Source organism: Cinclus cinclus, chromosome 8, assembly GCF_963662255.1.
Source record: "Cinclus cinclus chromosome 8, bCinCin1.1, whole genome shotgun sequence".
In the NCBI taxonomy this organism is placed as follows: Eukaryota; Metazoa; Chordata; class Aves; order Passeriformes; family Cinclidae; genus Cinclus; species Cinclus cinclus.
In genome coordinates, this window is record NC_085053.1 from 24,276,087 (window position 1) to 24,296,225 (window position 20,139).

Below are 20,139 nucleotides of genomic sequence, written 5' to 3' on the forward strand. Positions count from 1 at the left end.
CCAACATATTTCTAGGCTTCTAAATGCATTTGTAGCATAGGCAATGATGATACATTCATTTAATAGGTTAATGTATTTAAATAATTGGCAAGTTGAGTGATAAAAATACTTAATTTTCACTTGCTCTAAGCACTATAAATATATCTAAAGTAATTGCCTACTGATTTTACTGTGTGGTCAAATACATGCAACCACTGCCTCATGAGACAACTGACTTCTTACCCAAAATTTAATCATAAATATTTAGTATTGTTTAATCTCAGTGAAAAATTGCATACAATTGAGATTCAAATACAGTTTCAGACTTTTTCCATCATTCAACATGCATCCATGATGCCTTTAATCAGAATAAGGTACTCTACATAATAAGGTAGAGTGTGGACAACAGATAAATCAATAAATCTTCAGCATATACAAAGCAAACCTTAGGGTAAAGGGCACAAAATTATTTGATAATAGTTTTTTTTAATTAAAAGAACAAATTCATCAAGGCAGAAGCCTTCCTGTGTTTCTGCATTTTCTCTGTGACTACACTTTTGTTTCCTACAGTAAAGCATAACTTCACATGGATCTCCTTCTGCTTGGTTTACCTGTTGAAAACATTCATAAAAATGCAATAAAAGGAGGCAATACAGTTCATTTACAGCTCAGCACTGAGGGATCTGTGATCCATACTGCTCGAGCTGTGAGCAATAACAATTTCGAAGTGAGGCCAGCAGTGTACATGGTGCACGCCATTTTCTTTTCTTTCTAATGTCACAAGGTACAGTGGCTTCATAGATGAAAGAATTGTGAAAAACACACTGGCTTTAACTGGATGTCCCAGTTTAAAGCCCAGGGGATGGTGGTGAATGGGGTTACACCCAGTTCACAAGAGGTTTCCCCCAAGGGTCAGTGCTGGGGTCGGCTCTGTTTCATCTCCTCACTGACCATCTGGACAAGGGGATTGGGTGCACCCTTAGTCAGTCACAGGTGACACCCACTCAGGCAGGAATGTTGATCTGCTGGAGGCAGGAAGGTTCTGCAGAGGGATCTGGACAGGCTGCATAACTGGGATGAGGCCAACTGAATGAGGTTCAATGAGACAAAGTGTTAGATCCTGCACTAGGATCACAACACCCAGCTGCACTACAGGCTGAGGGCAGAACAGCTGGAAAGTGCCCAGTGAAAAAGGCCCTGGGGGTGCTGGTGACAGCAGCTGAACATGAGCCAGAGTGTGTTCAGGTGGGCAGGAAGGCCAGGGGCACCTGGCTTGTACCAGCTGTGGTGTGGCAGCAGGAGCAGGGCAGTGACTGTCCCCCTGTACTGGGCACTGTGAGGCCACACCTCGAGTGCTGGGTCCAGTTCTGGGCTCCTCATGACAAAAGTGACATTGAGGGGCTGCAGTGAGTCCAGGGAAGGGCAGCGGAGCTGGGGCAGGGTCTGGAGCACCCTGAGGTGAGGAGCAGCTGAGGGAGCTGGGAGGCTCAGCCTGAGAACAGGGGGAGCAGGGGACACCTTATCACTGTCCACAGCTCCATGGAAGAAGGTTGCAGCCAGGTGGGGTTGGTCTCTTCTCCCCATAACAAGTGATAGAACACTCTGATTGCACCAGGGAGGTTCAGATTGGTTATTAGAAAGAAAATTCTTTGCTGAAAGGGTTGTCAAGCCCTGGAACTGTCTGCCCAGGGAAGTGGCAGAATTGCCATTTAATTAATTAAAATATTAATTTAAAGATGTGTAGATGTGGTGTTCAGGGACATGGTTTAGTGGTGGGCTTGGCAGTGCTGGGTCAATGGTTGGACATAATGATCTTAAAGGTCTTTTCCAACCTAAATGATTCCATATTTCTGTGATTCCAGTCTTGATCACCAGGATCCCTGCTCTAATCATATTAACTTTCACTTTCAAAAGGCAAAATGCTGTATGTTCTGTGAGGCCTGACCAAACAGGCACTCAGAAGAGAATGCCAGATACCCTTTCATGTTTGAACTAACATTATCAACTGCTGCATGTTCACACACAAATAAAATGTTAAATTAATGTCATTTATTTACACATGCTGATGCAAGTATGTATGTAAACCAATGCACACACTGTAGCTTTGCATAAACAAAAGACTCCTGTTAAGGGAACTATGAATAAAAGCTTTATTTAGCACAGCAGTAATTTATCCTCTAAACAACTTCACACAGTTAGAGGGAATAAAGTGAAAAACAAAGGAACAGAAATTATTAAAAGCTATTTGCTGTGTTAGTTCACTAGAAATGAAGATTATAGAGGCCAAGAAATTTCCAGTCAGGACAAAAGGCTTTTTAAATCTTTTAAATCTTTTGTTGTGTCTGTGACTACAGGTTGAAATGATTGATTTTCCTCTACGACAGTGTCTTAAATTGTGTGTCACATAGTCAAAATTTAAAGCTTGATAGGTCCACAGTACAGTTTTAAAATCATTCAAAGAAGCTCAAAATTTAATTAGGAAATGTTTTAGGAAAAACATTAGACCAATTAAGACAAAATGGTAGTATAAAATATTAAGGTAAAATATGTATTAGTGTGACATTTGCATTTTTATGAAGTATGAATCACAAAGAAATAAAAACTGCTGCTAAATTTCAGTTAAGTCCCTTTTAAAAATCTTGTTTCCATGGCAATGCTGAGAGTAAGTTTTCAGAGGATGTAAGATATGGATTTTTTATTTAAAAAAAAAAAAAACACAACAGTTTAAATGAGAAATAGCAACATCATGGCCTCTTTTCAATTTTCTAATATGCCCAAGAGGCATAGAAAATAAGTCACCAAGACATCAATGCCAGGATGAATGCAGACCCCTACTTATTCCACTGGTTTGCAGTATGCTGCTAAATAAAGACATTCACCAGTGTAATTTTGTTTCAAACACACTAATTGTTAACAGGCAACAGTATTTTTGCAATCCTAAGGCCTAGTAGAGCCCATTCAATCAGGAAAGCTTGATAACAACACTCATTACCAAGATGAGCTGAAATTCCACTACAAAGGCTACCTATGACAAAAGTAACCAAGTGGTTCTTCTTTTACATTCCAGATCTAAGAAAAGTTGTTCAAGTCTCTAATGAGTAATCAGGGATTGAGGTTTCTAGGCTACAAAAATCCTGTTACGGCAAAAAAGGCAGAAACCTAACACCCAAATCAATACTGTATTACTCTCTCCACAGGCAAGAGCTGCTGGGTCAGGAAAATCATGAAAAATTCATAGTGAAGGTGGTCAAGTCATCCATAAGATAGAGAAAATAATGCTGTATCTAAAGATCCCTTGAGCAATTGAAGACATTTTATAGATTTCACCATGGATAAGTGCTGGTTTGTCTCATCTATGTACCTTAATACTGTCCCTCTCATTTTTATCAGTAAATGAGGATGGTCTGGTCTATATTTACTGTCTTTCCTATTTACTTTATTAATTTCTCTGTCTTTGTGTTCCAGTGTCGTTGCAATAGCTATCCTCAAGAGAATTCCGAGTCACTCCTGCTAGAAGAAAAAGCGGAGAACACATCTTGGAGGAGTCCTCCACCTAAATTCCTCAGCAGAGATGAGCATAATTTGGGCTAAGAGAAAAAGTTAGGAATGACCTGCTCCTTTCTTTGACATCACTTCTGCAAAGGGGAGCAAGCCTTCATTTTTATCAAGTCAAAGCTCTCAAGCATAAAAAATAAAAACACAGTTTTATTTCATATAAGGCTAATAGAAGGAAAAGAAGTGTTTCAAGACACACGTATTGGAAAAGATTTGAGCATGATTAATAACTGGGTTTGCACATCTTCATTCCTCCTGCAGCATCAAATTTATGCCTAACAAAACAACAGTAAAAAAAATCAAAAGGCATAGCAGGTCCCCCTGTACAATATATAATAAAGTAAGTAATAAAAAGGAACCCTAACAATAGCAAGAAGATAGAAATCCAACTGCCAGATAGAAGACACAGCACTTTCTAAAGCTTCATAAACATTTCTGAAAACTGGGGAAAGGTACATTCTTCCACAATGCACGGAAGACCAAAGCTTTCCAGAAGGATGATGCACGGTTATCCCATACCTGTAAAAGATTTAAACATTCTATGATTCAAGACACAAGACACTTTGTGGGAAATGGATATAGTCATGATTAAATCTGTTATGCCAAAATAAGATAAACAATGTAAGAAAGACCGTGCCTCTCTCTGCCACTGAGGAAAAAGAATCAAATTAAGGATGAAAACTGCTAGTCCATTTTGTCAATTGTCTGCAGGATGCAGTACTGTCTCCTGTTCTGTAACAGCAATCCCTATCCAGTGAGCCATTTAAGAAACTGTCAAAGTTTTTTTATTGTGTTAAAAAATATTATTCACCCCTGAATGTAATTGTCCAAGTATATTGCCTCTCTGGATATACATTAGACTCAATCATGTGCAAGTTCTTGGAACAATCTAGAAAATAAAAAGAGGGGCAAGACACATCCTCTCTTAGACTTGAATGTGCTGGACATACACCTAGAACATTAATGAATATCCCTGACTTTGTAATATAATGCCAGTCAAAGACCCAGAGAGCAATTCCATACATCAAATGTATTTCCCTTTTTTTTTTTCTTTTTTTTGTTTGGTTTCCTTTTCTTTAAGAAAATTAGGAAAGAATATTGGGAGGTAAAAAGGAAGATGAAAATTAATGAAAATTAATTTGGACAGTAGTGGGAGACTTAGCTCTGAAGTTTTACTCAATTTTGCTTGAAAGAACGTGAGCGAATTTCTAGAGATTGGTGCCAAGGAATATAAAGGCCATTTTTCCCAGGTGCTAATAGTACTGAAATGTCACTAAAGTCAATGGAAACTTGGGTTATTTTGCACTTCTTAGAAAATGTTTGAAAATAGTGAGTCTGTAACGGGGACCTTGTAAAATCACTTGTGGCACCTGTATTCCCCTAGCAGAGCAAATACCAGTGCAGAAAGCCGAGGTTATTTTGAAGCAGAGGGGTGAAATCAGTTCCAAGGAAGTGAAAGATTCATTATTGGCATCATGTAGCATGATCAGGCTGTACGTGTTCACAACATGTGCGAGAACCACAAAAGACGATACATGTTAATATGTGTCACCAATACATTGCTGTATGAAAAAGAGTGTTCAAACAAATTTACCAATGATTGTTCTTGAATAGTAGATCTGAATATTTAAGGTTTGGAGTTTTTCAAAACTACATTGACCCGTGCCCAAATCTATAAAGGTTTAGAGAAAAAAGTTTCCCAAATTCAACACATTCTGATTCAGCAAGGAAACAAGTTTTCTACAGAATGACACAAAGTGTCATGACTGACAACATTTCTAGGGCTGCCAGTATTTCACTACACGTGAATTAATATTTTCACCTAGGTGAATATAGAAAAATGCTACCTTGGCAAGGTGACAGTACTGGAACTCTGTATATTTGTGAAGCTCTGGTACTTCAGTGAGAGCCATGTGTGGGGATGAAACACTGATTCTTCTCAGCGCTCTCCATTGCAACCAGGTGAACTCTGCTGATTCCAGAGTAACCCAGCCTGTGGCCAGGAACCTTGGTTGTGCCTCAAGTACCTCATCCAGAAGTTCCCATTTACATGGCTTAGGTTACAAGTTCTCTGAGTTAAAACACTTGTGAGAGCAGCACAAAAGCTGCCACTTGTCTTATTTTAGCTTACGGGTGTTTATTATGCATTAGCACTAACACGGTTATTTGCATGGCAGACGGGACTTTTCCTTTATTCATTTCTCCCCACAGAAGTTCTTCAAAATACTCTGTTCTAAGACTTTCTTATAATAGCATGTAGATACAAAAAAAAAAAAAAAGTTTCATTAGAAAAGAATGAATGATTGGGAAAAGGAATACACAATTTAAATAAACAAAATCAACATTTCTTACACAAAGATAAGAATACTCCCTAGGAGAATGCTCAAAATTTTGCATTACTTCTTGTTAATTATACACTTCATCTTCAAAACCAGGAAAAAATGCAAAATATTTTTTATTCATTTTCCACATATACATAGCACATCTATTAATAAAATAATCTTTGGGTTCAGTAGAATATATTTTACAGCCTGATAAGCATTGCATTACACACAAAATAAAATGGCTGTATCGTTTACTGTGCTCCTCTTATTTAATATATCTGTAACAGCCTGCATCTCCTCACAATATTCTAACTTTACATTACTACAAAACACAATTTCATAAATTGTAAAGGTCTGTACAAACAAGGAATTTATTTTAATACAGAAAACTTGACACTATCACTGCACTTTTCTTGAAAAATATTCTTTTCTTTCTTTGACATTTTTTTGGCTTACACAACAGGGTGCCAAACATTTGTGACAGCTTACAATAGAAAAACAATATTGCTTTTAGTTAACAATGTTAGCTATGAATATATATTGACAGCATTTTCACTGCAGATTTGCTGCCAACATAATACAAAGCAAATAGCATTCAGTATGTTGGAACACTCAGGGGAATTAAAGAGTTTCAAAAACAAATTTATGGCATTAGGTGCTGAATGCTAAATCTAATGAAAATGCAAATTCAGAAGTATCTCCTGCACATACTTCATGCAAAGGAACACAGTTTGGCAAAGTGATAAAATTAAGATTGTTTAAGTCAGGAGAAAATTATGTTAAAAATGCCTTTGCTTGTTTGGCTTTTACCAAAAGATTAATTTTTTTCCAAAATTCTTTCTGCTTTTCTTCCTTAAAGTACACCAGAGAGAGATCATGAACAAAAACTCTGAATTCAAAATGCTCCCACATGTTTTGAGAAAATACAACTACACCATTGTATAATTTTAATATTTGTAGCTCCACTAATAATTGTATACAAACCCAAGCATCACCGTTCCCTTGAAACAACAAAAGCTGATTTTTCCATCCAACTCTACATTTATTATTATCTACAAAATGAGCAAAGGAGTGCATAGAAATTATGATTTAAATCTCATTAAAATACAGTAATTTACAGCAATATTGTAGTCTCATCTCCTACATATTAAAATTTATTTTTAAAACCAAACATCTATTGATGGTACCTTGTAACTGACATGACATTAATAGTTTTTAAACCATTTACAAAGCAAATTAATGAAGTTTAACAACACCACAATGCCAAGAATTCAAAAAACTGAACAGATTTTGTAGATGTTAAAAGAAAAAAATTTTCATTAATTTTTAAGTGAACTTGATATTTATCATGACTGCAACATAACAAACTGTTCAGCATTTATATCTAAGAGTCCTCGTAAGACATAATAATATTATCTAAGTTTTAAAATAACTTGTTTGAATAGATATAAAATTAAATTGTTGTAAAACTAAATTCTTCATAGGTTGTACTCTGGTATTACTGAAGGCATTTTGCACTCTCTAAATAACACAGAAAAAAGGAAAATAGAAAAAGTATTTGTAGAACAGTATTTGGGTTTAAGCACTGAAGTGTGAAACTATTATAATCCATAATTATCAAACCCACTATAACACACAGAATTTTATGAATTTCAGGTTTATTTATAACACGTTTTAGGATTAAGCTTGGCCATCACACATAGTCATCCCTGAGACTCATACTACTTGCATTATAGAATAGCCTAAACTGCAAAATTATACAGTACTTCCCACTCTGGTGAGAGAGCCACAACTCCACTTTTAGATCTGCAAAGGAAAATCAGGAAATGCAAAGCTTCCTTTTTGCTCAGCTATGAATTTCAAAACATGCTTTCAAGCACACCCAGTGCAATATGGACCCATATTCTGTAAGCATCAAACAAGCTGATTTTTTAGAAGCTGAAATACTCTTAAACTGGTGAAGATGGAATAAACACAGTTAATTTGTTAACGTCTACTCTGCCTCTTTTTACTAACTGTCAAGGAAATCATATTTTACATTTTTTTTCAGTATGTGCTTGGAAAGGATTTCCCAGTAACCTACACGAAATCTCACTGAAGGGTGACAACAGAAATCAATATGTGTCTCTGAAGAATAATCTAGCCAAACATTTACATTTAGAAAATGCATTTGTATCTATGCATGAGAAATTCCTGGCCAAAAAAAAGAAAAAAATTATCTCCCTGCATACATGCTATCTCTTTTTATAGGCTGCTTTTTATAATGAACAGGCTTTGAATCAATAAAATAAATATATATATAACTCTTGTAACTCCATGTAAAATAACAATTGACCTAGGTAGGTAACTATATTAACCTCTGTTCAAAGAAACCTTTCTGCAGCCATAGGGAAGAGACAACCCACAAGGAGCAGCTATTGTTGTTTCATCCTGAATATTCCAAAGCCATGGAATTGCCATTCCACATGCCTGCCACGAAGGATATTCAGTTTAATCTGGCTATTGAGGTGATTCTAAACCTAACACTGGAGGTACTCAGCATCACTGTCAAATTTACAGGGCCAGGAAATGCCCTGCCATGGACCCCACAATACTCTGTAGTGCTCTCATTGTGGGATCAGTTTTGCCCACAGAGCTCACAGAAGATCAGAACACGAACACACAACAATGTGAAAAGCAATTCTGCTTCCCTGCATCATCACCTGAGTGTGGCATGGGCCTGCATGAAACCATGCAGAGGGAAAGGAAAACCTGCCAGGAGAATCTGCACGTTGGTGTAAAATGTTACTTTTATTCAAGTTTTAAAATCATATTCTGCAAAGCTTCATGGGAATTTTTCAGAGGAATTTTCAATGAATACAACACACTCCAAAAATTATTCTACACAATTAGAAAATTAAATAAGCCTTCTGTAGAGGATCACCATTTCAAGACAGGAAAAACTGCCATTCCAATAAAAGCTTGTAACAATGTTCAAGGTTAAGGCTCTGAATTTATGGACTTTGCTGTTCAGTAGGACAATATGTATATTAAGTGGGCAAAAATTTTGCTAACAATACTCTTCTCAAAGTTGAACATTATAATAAGGTAATGGTTGTACAATTTGTTGTCTCTTATCTTGGATAAAATTCTTAGGGGAAAAAGAGACTGGTAAATAGAATCCACAACCCTGCTCAATGACTGGCTTAGAGAAAACAAATATTTTGGGGCAGATTATTTGTATTCCTTATACCGAGCTACTGAAAGCTTCAGAAATATTATCCTTTCTATTACAATGTAAACGCCACTCAACAACATGCACTAGATTTAGCAGAAAACACATGCAGTTGTTTTAAATCTATGCTGAATATGTTCCACTGTATATACATCCTCTAGTAAAAGGAGTAATAAAAAACTCATTTCTGTTTGAAAAAAACTGCCGAGTTTTAGCTCCTACATAACATAATGCATATTTAGACTATCATGTTATTCTGTAAAAGATGTCCAAACAAGATGATTTGATGTTGGAATAGTCATCTCAGAACAACCAGAGCAATGTAAGGTAAAATAATTGTCAAGTCAATCTCTAGCTTACACTTTATTGCAGAAATAAATTGAACTCTGCTCTAGCTTTTTGACACGTAATTCTGATACTAATGGGTTCAAATCCATTTCTCTTTGCTCTCCTTCCTAACAGGAAGCCTTATGTAATACTGTGTCAGAAATCTACCAGTTACTGGCTAATGTTTCCCTTAAATAAAAAGTCTCTGCCTGTAATAGTATTAACAGCCACCATCAGTTTACAGTAATGAGCCACAGTTCATCATGGCAGTGCTACTATGAAAATTAGAAGCTTCCACAGAGCTTCTCAAATCACCAAAAAAAATTACTACAGCCATCCTGAGCTGTGGTGTAACAGCAGATGTTGCATATAGACAGTGGACAGGTCAGATCCTAAACTGGTGGAACTGTACTCAATCACCAGAATCACTCAGCAGATTATTCTGCATTTTGTATATAAAATACAGCAGCTCTATGTTGAGAGTCAGTTTACAGATCCAGTGTTAATTTTCCTTAATTTCTCAAAGCAAAAAAACGGTACAGTCATTTAACACAGTATTTGACTACTTCTTCAATAGATAAAATATGTTTTGCTGGAAGAAACATAGTAGTTTAACTACATATAAAGTAGTATCTCGAGTAACCCACGCAGTTTTTCAGTTTCAATTTACAGTAAAAACAAAGAAACAAGCAAATGAATCATGGCATTTTATTTTCTCCCTAAAAAAATTTGAAGTCCATATCTTAACGTGTGATAGCTCCAGAGTTTTATAAGCTAATCATATATTTATAAGTAGTATAGCTAAGCAACAAAATATTTAATTGAGATCAGAATGGAATTTTTCTGCAGCGTTTAACATTGCAGGAACTTTGCTCCCTCAGAAATCAATGGGAGAAATAGATTATTCTGAATTAAAAAGATTTTAAAATTCAGGAATATTCAAAATATTTAATCTTCATTTCTTCAAAGCATGCTTCCACATTCTGATAGAAAAACTTTTCAGTAATAAAAGGAAAATGAAACCAAATTTGCATGGAAGAGACTTCACTCTGGAGCTAAAAAAAAAAGGAGTATTTAACCAGAAATCAAAAAGGTTTTAAATTGAAAGAAAAGCAAGCATGTCACATCACTGCCATCAAGATCTTCACAGTGCTGATTTTGTTGATGACATCTATAACGTATTTTTGACATTTTGAGTGACACATGCCACCCTCATAGGAAATTAAACACACCTGGCCATTCGTTTCCTGTAGGCAAAAGGCAGTGTTAAATCTGAAGTGTACAGTGTGTGTGCAATAATTACTGAACACTGGCATCTGAAATGTTCTTACCGACACCTGGAACAGAAAAAGTTTATGAACTTAACACTGCCTTGCCAAGAGTAAATATTTCACCAGGACAGATGTTGTTTGGTAATGCTGACTATTTCCTGTGTTTAGCGAGTTACCTGCATTCACTACTTTTCAAAGGATACTACCCATCACGACAGCTTTGGAAAATTTCATAGAGATGCACACTATATTGCAATTACCAAAGTTTCGCATGCACCCTCAATCTATTCCAAGCACAACTGAATTATTGATCCAAAATAAAATTATACGTACTTGAAAGGATTCCAGCTTGGAAGAATCATCATTTATAAATCTAATTTTATACATGACCAATATAGGCACAAGTTTCCAAAACGGTACCATTATTTTTCTTCAACACTGCAGTATGTTCAATTGATTTTTTTTTTAACGTTGAGAGGCACACACAATCTATTTTAAATGTCATCACTTTGTTTCTTATTTAATTATCATTTCTTATGGCTTCCTCAGTAAGTAAATGATTAGCTCAACTGCTATAGGTATGGTCTAACCCTATGCACTTTTGACTTACAATAAAATTGTACCACTTTCCAACACAGGGATCAGTAAAACTACTTTTAAAAATACAAAAGCTCCTTTGAAATAATCCATTTTGATTGTTAATAAAAATTTCAGATAATTCAAGCCCTTCCCTAATGAAAGTAACAGACTCATATTACCCAGTGCTATGGCATCAAAAGGTCTTACAAAATTTGCATCATGGTTCTGCCTACATTCCTCTTTTCCCATTTTTTTTCAATTTGAAGGGCATGTGTTACTCAAAGAAATAAGCTGCTTACCCTGTTGTAAAAAGCTGTTACTAAAAAGATATTATCCAAATGCACTCACCTCAGCCTCTCCTGCTTTCTAGGCAGATAGACAGATTTATGCACACATTTATTTATAAAATATACATTTGCACACAAATACAGCTTTAAGGAACTTGGCCAGAGCAGGATATGCAGCGCACACAGGGATGCCATCAGATTAAACAAAAACCAACTTAAGTCCAGACTTTTGCTGCTTCTAAATCCTGAAGGGACTCCCAAAGAATGCAAACACATAATTCTCATTTTGTTCAACTTTTGTCATATTTGCTAGTGAACACCAAGGAATTTTCACTGAAACCTTTCTCTAATTCAGATTAACTTTTTTACTTGATTTTTCCTGATGAAAATTTTTCAGGACAGCTTTCTCCCCTTTTTAATCTTAGAAAAATTATTATAACTTCAACCTCTATGAAGTATTATCTTTTCTCCAAGGGAAAATAAATCATGGTATGATATGACATTATAAAGATGAATGATAATGACTGACAAACCCAGGAGCCTTAGATGCACATCAAAGTTTAAATCTCAACCAAGTTCAGCCACAAGAACTGAAATCCACTATTTGATAGCTAAGAGAAAAGGAAAAATTTCACTCACATATGAAACAAATAAAAAATGTGATACTGCTCTAACTAAATCAATACTAACATTACAGTAAGCAGTAAATGAAAAGTTACAGCAGTGATGCTACTCACATCTTGTAGTCAAAATGGACATGTGAGCTGGTAGTGTCAGCTGGGTTACTGACACCCATTTAACCTCTTAAATATAGAGGGTTTTCAAGAAAAGTATCAGAAGCAAGGAAACAAAATTAATTTCACATGACAAAACAAAACTGGGACATGAAAAAAGATTGAGTTTTGCCTACCTGGGTAAACAGTGACTAAAATACCAAAATACAGGAAGAGCTGGACATCTCTTTCTAGCATGCTAAAAATTCACATAAGACTACATGAAGATGGATAACAGCTGGGGGCTTCCAAAACAGGGAAAATTCAAATCATCTCGTGATTCTCCTTGCAAATTCTTATAAACAGCTATTTAGAGAGATTACAGGAGCTGACCAGAGGAGGATTAATAAATTATTAATGAAAATTATTAATAAATGAGTGATATATTCTTAATTTATTAGAAAGGTATATGCAATGAAACACACAAAAGCAATGCATTTCAGGTTGATTAGGAATTGTTGCAAAAAAAATGCTTTACTCATTCACTTCACACATATTCACTTCAAAATTTCAGATCTGTACTCTTTCATAGAAGCATGCCCTTTTACATATGCATTTTCCAAAGCTAGGTAAATGCAATATAGCCTTTAATGTACAGTAAAGAAAATATCTGTCTTCTCAAATGAGAAGCTGGAAAGAGTATAAAATGTTATAAAGCATCTTGATATCAATAACTTAAATCCCCAAATGACAGCAGAGCAAAGCATGTCTGCTTAAGAAGAAGAAAGTAGAAAAGGTAGCCTGTTTCCAAGTTTAGCCTGCTTTTGATGTCATATTCACTCCATCTTACTTTGGATGCAGCTTCTGCAGGAATTAACTGCACAGAATGAGTTCTTCGGTTGGGAAAAAAGGTTGAGTACCTCAAGTTATGCCTGCTTTTCTTTTTTTCCCCCTGCTTCTCCAAAATGTGTCAGTTGGTATAAAGAGAGACATTATCTCTCCCTATACATGTATCACTCATATCTTTAAACAATCACAGGTGCAAGATCATAAAGAGGCAGTGTCTGCTAAGGATCATTTACTTGTTTTAGGACAGCAAAAAGATGCCTGAACATATTATAAAATCCACTGTCAATAATATTCTGAATATGTCAAATATTCCCTGAATTCACTGTCAAATATTTTCTGAATATCTAATCAATAAAAGATAATGGAGATCTTACAGCCTTTCATATTTTACAAAACGGTATAGGACAAAAAAACAGAAAATTCTACAACGACAGTTCCATGCATTCATAATAATGTCCAGCTATGATAATCTCTGCCTTACCTGAGCATCCTGTTTAAATTTCTGAAAAACAGGCTATCCTTTTTCCTGATCCATACTCACACATTAAAAAAAAAACAAAAAAAAATTAATGAGTCAAAATTCTAGTTTCAGTGCAACAGCAACTGAAGTAACAGAGAGAATGCCTTTGAAGTAAATAACATTTAGTTCTTTGATTTTAACCTCAATCTGGATTGATTTATTAACTGTAAGTAATGATCAAATCCTAGCTGCCAAATATCCATTCTTCTCCTCTATCCTTTTTGGTATATTTTGTCAGTACCTTTGTGACGACGAACTTCAAATGTATTTATCAACACTTACAGAACAAAATTTGGCACTATTAGGAAACCCCTTCTGTTGGAAATTCTTTTTTTAATCTCAGTGAAAATACCATTTCTCAACATGATTCATCAGACAGCAGAGCTGCTCAGGGTACACACACACACAGAATTTGTCATGAGGCCTAGATGTGCATTGCTTAGGGGTATAATATGGCTGTTGTGTGTTAAATCTAAAATCCTCAAATATTTTTAATCCTTTCATTGCTTTCTTGTATTTAGCTCTTATCTCTTCTCAAATTGCTCAAAAGTAAATTCCCCAGGACAAATATCACCTTTTTACAGTGTGGTTACAGTATCTGGAACAGTGAGTGTCAAGCACTTGAGAAGGATTTCTGCCTATGGCCCTCAAAAACACTAACCATTCTTTTTACCTGTAAAATCCTCCAATACTGGTGTACCAGCATATTTTTTATAATTTATCACAGGTACACACTTTTCTTTTTTTCCCAAAAAGATGAAATGAATCACTGTTGCTAGTAACAGCATTACAGCCATTCTAGCTCAGAGGTAATCTTGCACTTGAGCGCTGTGTATTTAAAATACTTGAAATGCAATTGGGAGATGAAATTTGTTCATTCAATTTCTGACTGCTCAGAGAAAAAATTTAGCAAAATCGTAGATCGTGTTTTAAGGGCCACGGCTGAAATGAATAGGAAGCAAACTCTGCCCAGTAAAGAGCATTATCAGGAATAGAGAGCAGCCTGTGACACGTATATAATTAGAGAAATTGGAGCCTTTGCCCATGAGACCATGTGTTCCACAGCAAATCCTATTTCCTTCACTCTCCCTTTCATGGATATGTGTAAATCATAAAAGTCTACGTGTTTTCCTTACATATAACATATTCATTTCTTTTCGTCTTTTCCAATATTGGTGTTAATTGAATTCACCAAATAAGAGACAAAAAAAAAAAATCACAGCTTAGATCTTTTCAGAGCAACTGACTTGCAAGACAGAAACCACATAAGGAGACCAAAAGACTAAACTTTACATCTTGCAGGTATCTTACATGATGGTCCATTTCCTCCCATAAATATAAGGCATTAGCTACTTTTTAAAATCCTTTTTCCTTGTTAAAAGGAGTATAAAATAAAACTGGCAAAATAAAATGTCTGATGTAGAAATCCAAATCATAAGGAGGAAGAAATTAATTTACCAACTTCCAAATTAAAAAAAAAAAAATGTTGGTTCTACTTCAACATCAGGAAGTGAACATCAAATAAATCAAGTTTATAATAAAATTCTAAAAATAATTCTGGAAATATTAGGGCTGTCACTGGCATGGTACAGAGCTTAGCTCTATTGCCTATGAAGCACTACAGTAACCTCAGACATACGTAACAGGAGCAAGGAAGCAATCACTCTCAAAAAGACTTCTGTATGATAGGGAAAAACAAATTAGGCCTGAGTTTCCATAGTGATACAGCAACAAAAGGCTGCTGCAATTTCCAGCTGTCTATAGTGAGGCAGTAACAGAGCAAAGGGACTCAAGCCCCTTGTCTGTAAATTGGGATTAGCATACTCAGAATTATCCATTAAATTTTTGTTCCGCACTGTAAAGAAAATATTGAAGGAACTGGAAGAGGAAGAATAATAATAAAAACAAGAAGTTCTGCAAGAAGCAAAATTACTAAATGTTATGGATTTGGATTTCATGGTTGGATTCTCTAGTATCTCAAAAATGCAAATTCCAATGAGTACTTTCTCCTATTCATCTCCTCTGTGGATTCTCTGATGTTTAATAAGAAATGATCTCATACTATAGCCTGTCTGCCAGTGGGAACACTAATGGGTCTCTTGCCCATCTGGCAGCCTGTTTTCCCAAAACTTACAGGAATTCCTGTCCAGTGGTGCTGAAACTGGCCAAGAGTTAAGAAGCTATTGAAGGAGAAAAGAGAGGAGAGGGATCAGCAGCCATACAAAAACCTAGGCCAGCAAGTAGACTGTGTGATCATATAAGCTTTGCTTCCTTGGGAAACTGGGCTAATTATCAAAGGACTGAAAGATTCACTTATGATGAAAGTCCAAAGGCCCCAAAGTGGGAAAATACTTAAAAGGAAAAATGGTCTATTGGATATAGAGCTGAAAGAACCAAACATGATAGCTAGATTGAGACACAAATGATGAGGAATGTTATAATTTACAGAAATATAAATGTTAGGGATGATGAGGATTTATTTGCACCAAGAGGAGTTATTACTAAGCAGAATTGCAACTGGGAATTGTGGGATTTAATAAAGGAAAGCTTTAGGCTAAAAATCAAGCAACACTGTGAGAGGAGCCTATAAAACGTTTTTGAGACATAGGTAATGGAAGCTCCATGACTTAAGAAAATTAAAACCAGAATACAAAGAACTTGTTTTCTTACATAACAATAATGCATGGATGGTAAGATTGGCTGGACTATCTAATGGGTCTTTCTTTCATTTTTCAGTAGATTAATAACACTAAATACTGCACTAACAGATAATACAAAAATAAAAGTAGCTACTCTGAGTCCTTTTCCAAATGGCTGAAACCAGATCTAAAAAATATAAATGCATAGATGTGCCTTCCTCACACATTACTTATATGATACATCAAAAATAAATGCAACATTATCCAGGTAATGTTATAGAGAGTTATTAAAATATCTACTTCTACACATAATGTGACCAAAGGTCCTCTGTATTTGTATTAGTGCAGCATTTTGAAGCAATACTGAATAGTTTGGGCTTCCTTAGTACTGTTTTCTAGTAAAACATAAAATAAAATAAAATAAAATAAAATAAAATAAAATAAAATAAAATAAAATAAAATATAAAATAAAATAATCAAAATGCAGAAACCAGATTATATTACACAGTATGTTTGATGTAGCAACTTCTAACTTTCATTTAATATAGCTGAACTGCGATGACTAATGCTGCCCATGGCCTGTAGTACAAAGACCTAAAAAAGGTTCCAGACTAGATTACGCCCAGGCAGGTCTCATTTTAACGGAAATTGGAGAGATGAGAAAAAGATTATAGGAGCACACATTATAAAAACAGACCTCACAAGTCAGGCTTAATAGTGGAACCATTCTCTTTCATGTAGACAACCATGAAAACAAATATCCTGTAAGCACTAGATATATATTGTATCTTTCTACCCGATCTCTTTGCCTCCTTGAGACAGATTCCCATTCATCTCATGACTATATAATTTGATCATAGCTGAGTAAGGCACAGCAGGGGAAAGGGTCTGTCTGATAAAGTATCAGGCTCCAGGACGATAGATAAACAATTTCATGATTTCCAGTTGTAACAGGAATGATACAGTGCTGGATATTAAGATATTATTTTCATAGGAATACAAATATCAAGTTTCTGCAGTTTTTTTTTCTCTTACTAAATATGTTTTATTTCCATTAAATAAAAATGACAGACTGATTCTGATAAACTAAGGCAGGCTTCTAGAACAAAATTCAAGGGGCATGTGAAAAGTGAAATGAATTTTTTTTCAATCTGAAAATTATATACTAACTTTCAGAAGTATAGAAGTGAAAAAATAGAGCAAGGAAGTTTCTTTCTTAGGGGGCATCTTTACTGCAAGAAACATGATTTAAAAGTAAGTGAAACTGTTACCCTATCAATTTGCTTTACATTTAATCCTCCTCTTCCACAAGGGACAGGTTGGCAAAGCAACTCCTCTGCTACAGGTCACGAGGGAAATGCCTGTTTGCAAAGCTACCCCATTGTTCTACATGTATTAAATGAAGGCTTGAGTGATAATATTTGAACAGCTAACATGGACTTCTTTTCCATATATTAACACACGCATTTGGTTGGAATGCAAAAGCACATATACATGGCAGCCATTACTAATACTGGTTCTGCCAGTTAGCAAAAAACTATACTTTTGTTGCAGTTACCTCCTGTCTTGGATAGCTGAAAAGCATGGTCATACGCATTCCTGCCGATGCCTGCTTTTATTTATAAAAATTCAAAGAAAAAAGATACATTTTAAAGAGATTTTTAGTTGCAAACCCTGGGTGTCATCTTTTTTTGTTGAACATATTCTGGAATTCAATTCTGGAATTCTTGAAGCTATCATACCATCTAATTTATTATCACTGACCTGTGATTCCTTCACGTTTTCCACAGTGAAGTTGAACCAGACTCGGAAGCGTGGGTTGCAGGTGTCTGGTCTAATGAAGAGGTCATACTCAAACTCTGTGATGTGGTCAACTCGCCCAAGGTTCCCTACCAAGAACAGTCAAAACAGGATGTGTTTTAATGAATGGCTGATCAACTCTCCAGGAACAACACCAAGAAAAGTTGTTAAAACTTCTATCGTTGGTTAAAATATAGAAGTATAACAGGCGTTAAAACAGTTCAGAGTTAATTTTTAAATGTAGTTCAGTTTTATATATATATATATATATAAATGAAATATATATATATGTATGTAATGTCTAGCAGTAAGCAGTAAGCTACATGCATATGAACACACCAAAAAAGAAGACAACACAGATTTTTATTATTCAATCAAATAGACCTTTTGTCTCCTCTTATCTGAATATTCCAATTATGTGTTCTAACACCCTTTTAATTGTTACCTTTTTATCCTTTTTATCACTTTTCTAATGATGTCTCTGCATGTCTTTTAGTCCCCACCTGCTAGGATTTCTTTCTTTCCAATTGCTGCTCTTGTTCAAGTCCCTGTAACATTAAAGAGTCCCCATATTTCTGCTTGGCCCCTCTGGCTGTTGCTCTAAGCATCTCTCTATCCCCACAGATGGTCCAGCCTTTATCTCCTCTGTGATTCAAAAACCATCTCAATCCTTTTCCTTCACCACTTACATCCACTATCACCTCCTTCCAAAGATACAAATGAGATTTTGCTTCAGCTTGTTCCTAGTGAATTTCATGGAATAGTATTTTTAAATATAGTCAGAGCTACATTGTCCCCTATGGCATTATTCAGCAGGCAACCACAGTAGTTATAGAAATGAAGTTCAGCACTGGGAAAACCCACTAAGTGCTTTTAAATTGCTAAAATGGCATTTTCCCTTTGAAGTGTGCCAAGATTTTTAGAGACAGGGTTTAGACTGTCCATTCCATTTATACACTACAAAAATAAGGCTTTGCATTTTCCTTATCCAATCCAAAATCCATCTCATCAGGTCTTGTAAGACAGGGCCATGTTTTTGCTCACATGCTAAATTATATTTCTTTCTAAAAAGTAGCACTGAAAACCTGGGTTTATGGTTTCAAATATATTTGGGGGTTAGATATATATATTTGGGTTGGAAACATACTGTTGGGTTCTAATGTGTATTTATAAGATTATTTGAGCTAAACAATTTCTTCCTCAACAAGTCCCACTGCAGTCAATAGGACTGTTTTCGGGCAACACATTGCTCAATACCAGCATGAGCAGCAAAATTCAGCTGATCTGCTGCTCTGGGCTAGAAAAGAAGTAGGAAAAAGAAATTTTTAATTCTGTTTATCAATATATAGTTCCAGGATTTCTATCTTATCCTAAATTGTTTCTGGCTTCACTAATGGAACATGTTTAATCTTCTCTATTTTTAATGTTATCCTGTACTTTCCTACCCACATCCTTCTTTTCAGAAGAAAATTCTCTCCAGTGCATCCCTCTGCAGAGACTTGCTCCACGTTTTCAATCTGCTCCTGAGGGCTCGCCTCAAGGAGACACTTGGCATTGGAAATATTTGAAAAAACAGCTCTATTGGGAAGCCAGAACACCTGTGGCAAGCACAAATAATGTCACCTGCCCTGGTGGGTGTCAGTGCTGGCAGTGGGGCTGCAGACCCAGCTCTTGGAGAAGACGCGCTGCCCCTGCCCACTCCAGCCTGTTCCTCACAGTCCCAGATGGCTCCAGAATGGCCTCACCCATGGCACAGACCAGCCCCTCAGCCCAGGTGGTGAAAATGGGTCCAGTGAAGGGCAAAATCCTACACAGACAGAGGGGCAAGGGAGCCTGAGGAGAATCAGGGAGTGAGGAGGAGGAGGAGGGAATGGGGTGCTTTGGGAGCCAGCACAGAGACCTCCCTGTGTGCTGTGGGGTGAGGCTGGAGCAGGTTGGTGTCTCCTGGAGGAGCAGTGACCCACAGAGGAACCCAGGCTGCAGCTGGTTGGTGTCTCCTGGAGGAGCAGTGACCCACAGAGGAACCCAGGCTGCAGCAGGTTGGTGTCTCCTGGAGGAGCAGTGACCCACAGGGGAACCCAG

The 20,139-nt window shown here is 36.1% G+C and overlaps 1 protein-coding gene across 1 annotated transcript in view; it reads right to left on the reverse strand.

Annotated features, from left to right (window-relative positions):
- Nucleotides 1–20,139, reverse strand: part of AGBL4 (AGBL carboxypeptidase 4) — an 848,931-nt gene that overhangs the window by 800,751 nt on the left and 28,041 nt on the right. Inside the window, exon 3 of the mRNA XM_062497943.1 lies at nucleotides 18,022–18,146. Coding sequence (XP_062353927.1) covers nucleotides 18,022–18,146 — 125 coding nt within the window. The remainder of the gene's footprint in view (nucleotides 1–18,021; nucleotides 18,147–20,139) is intronic.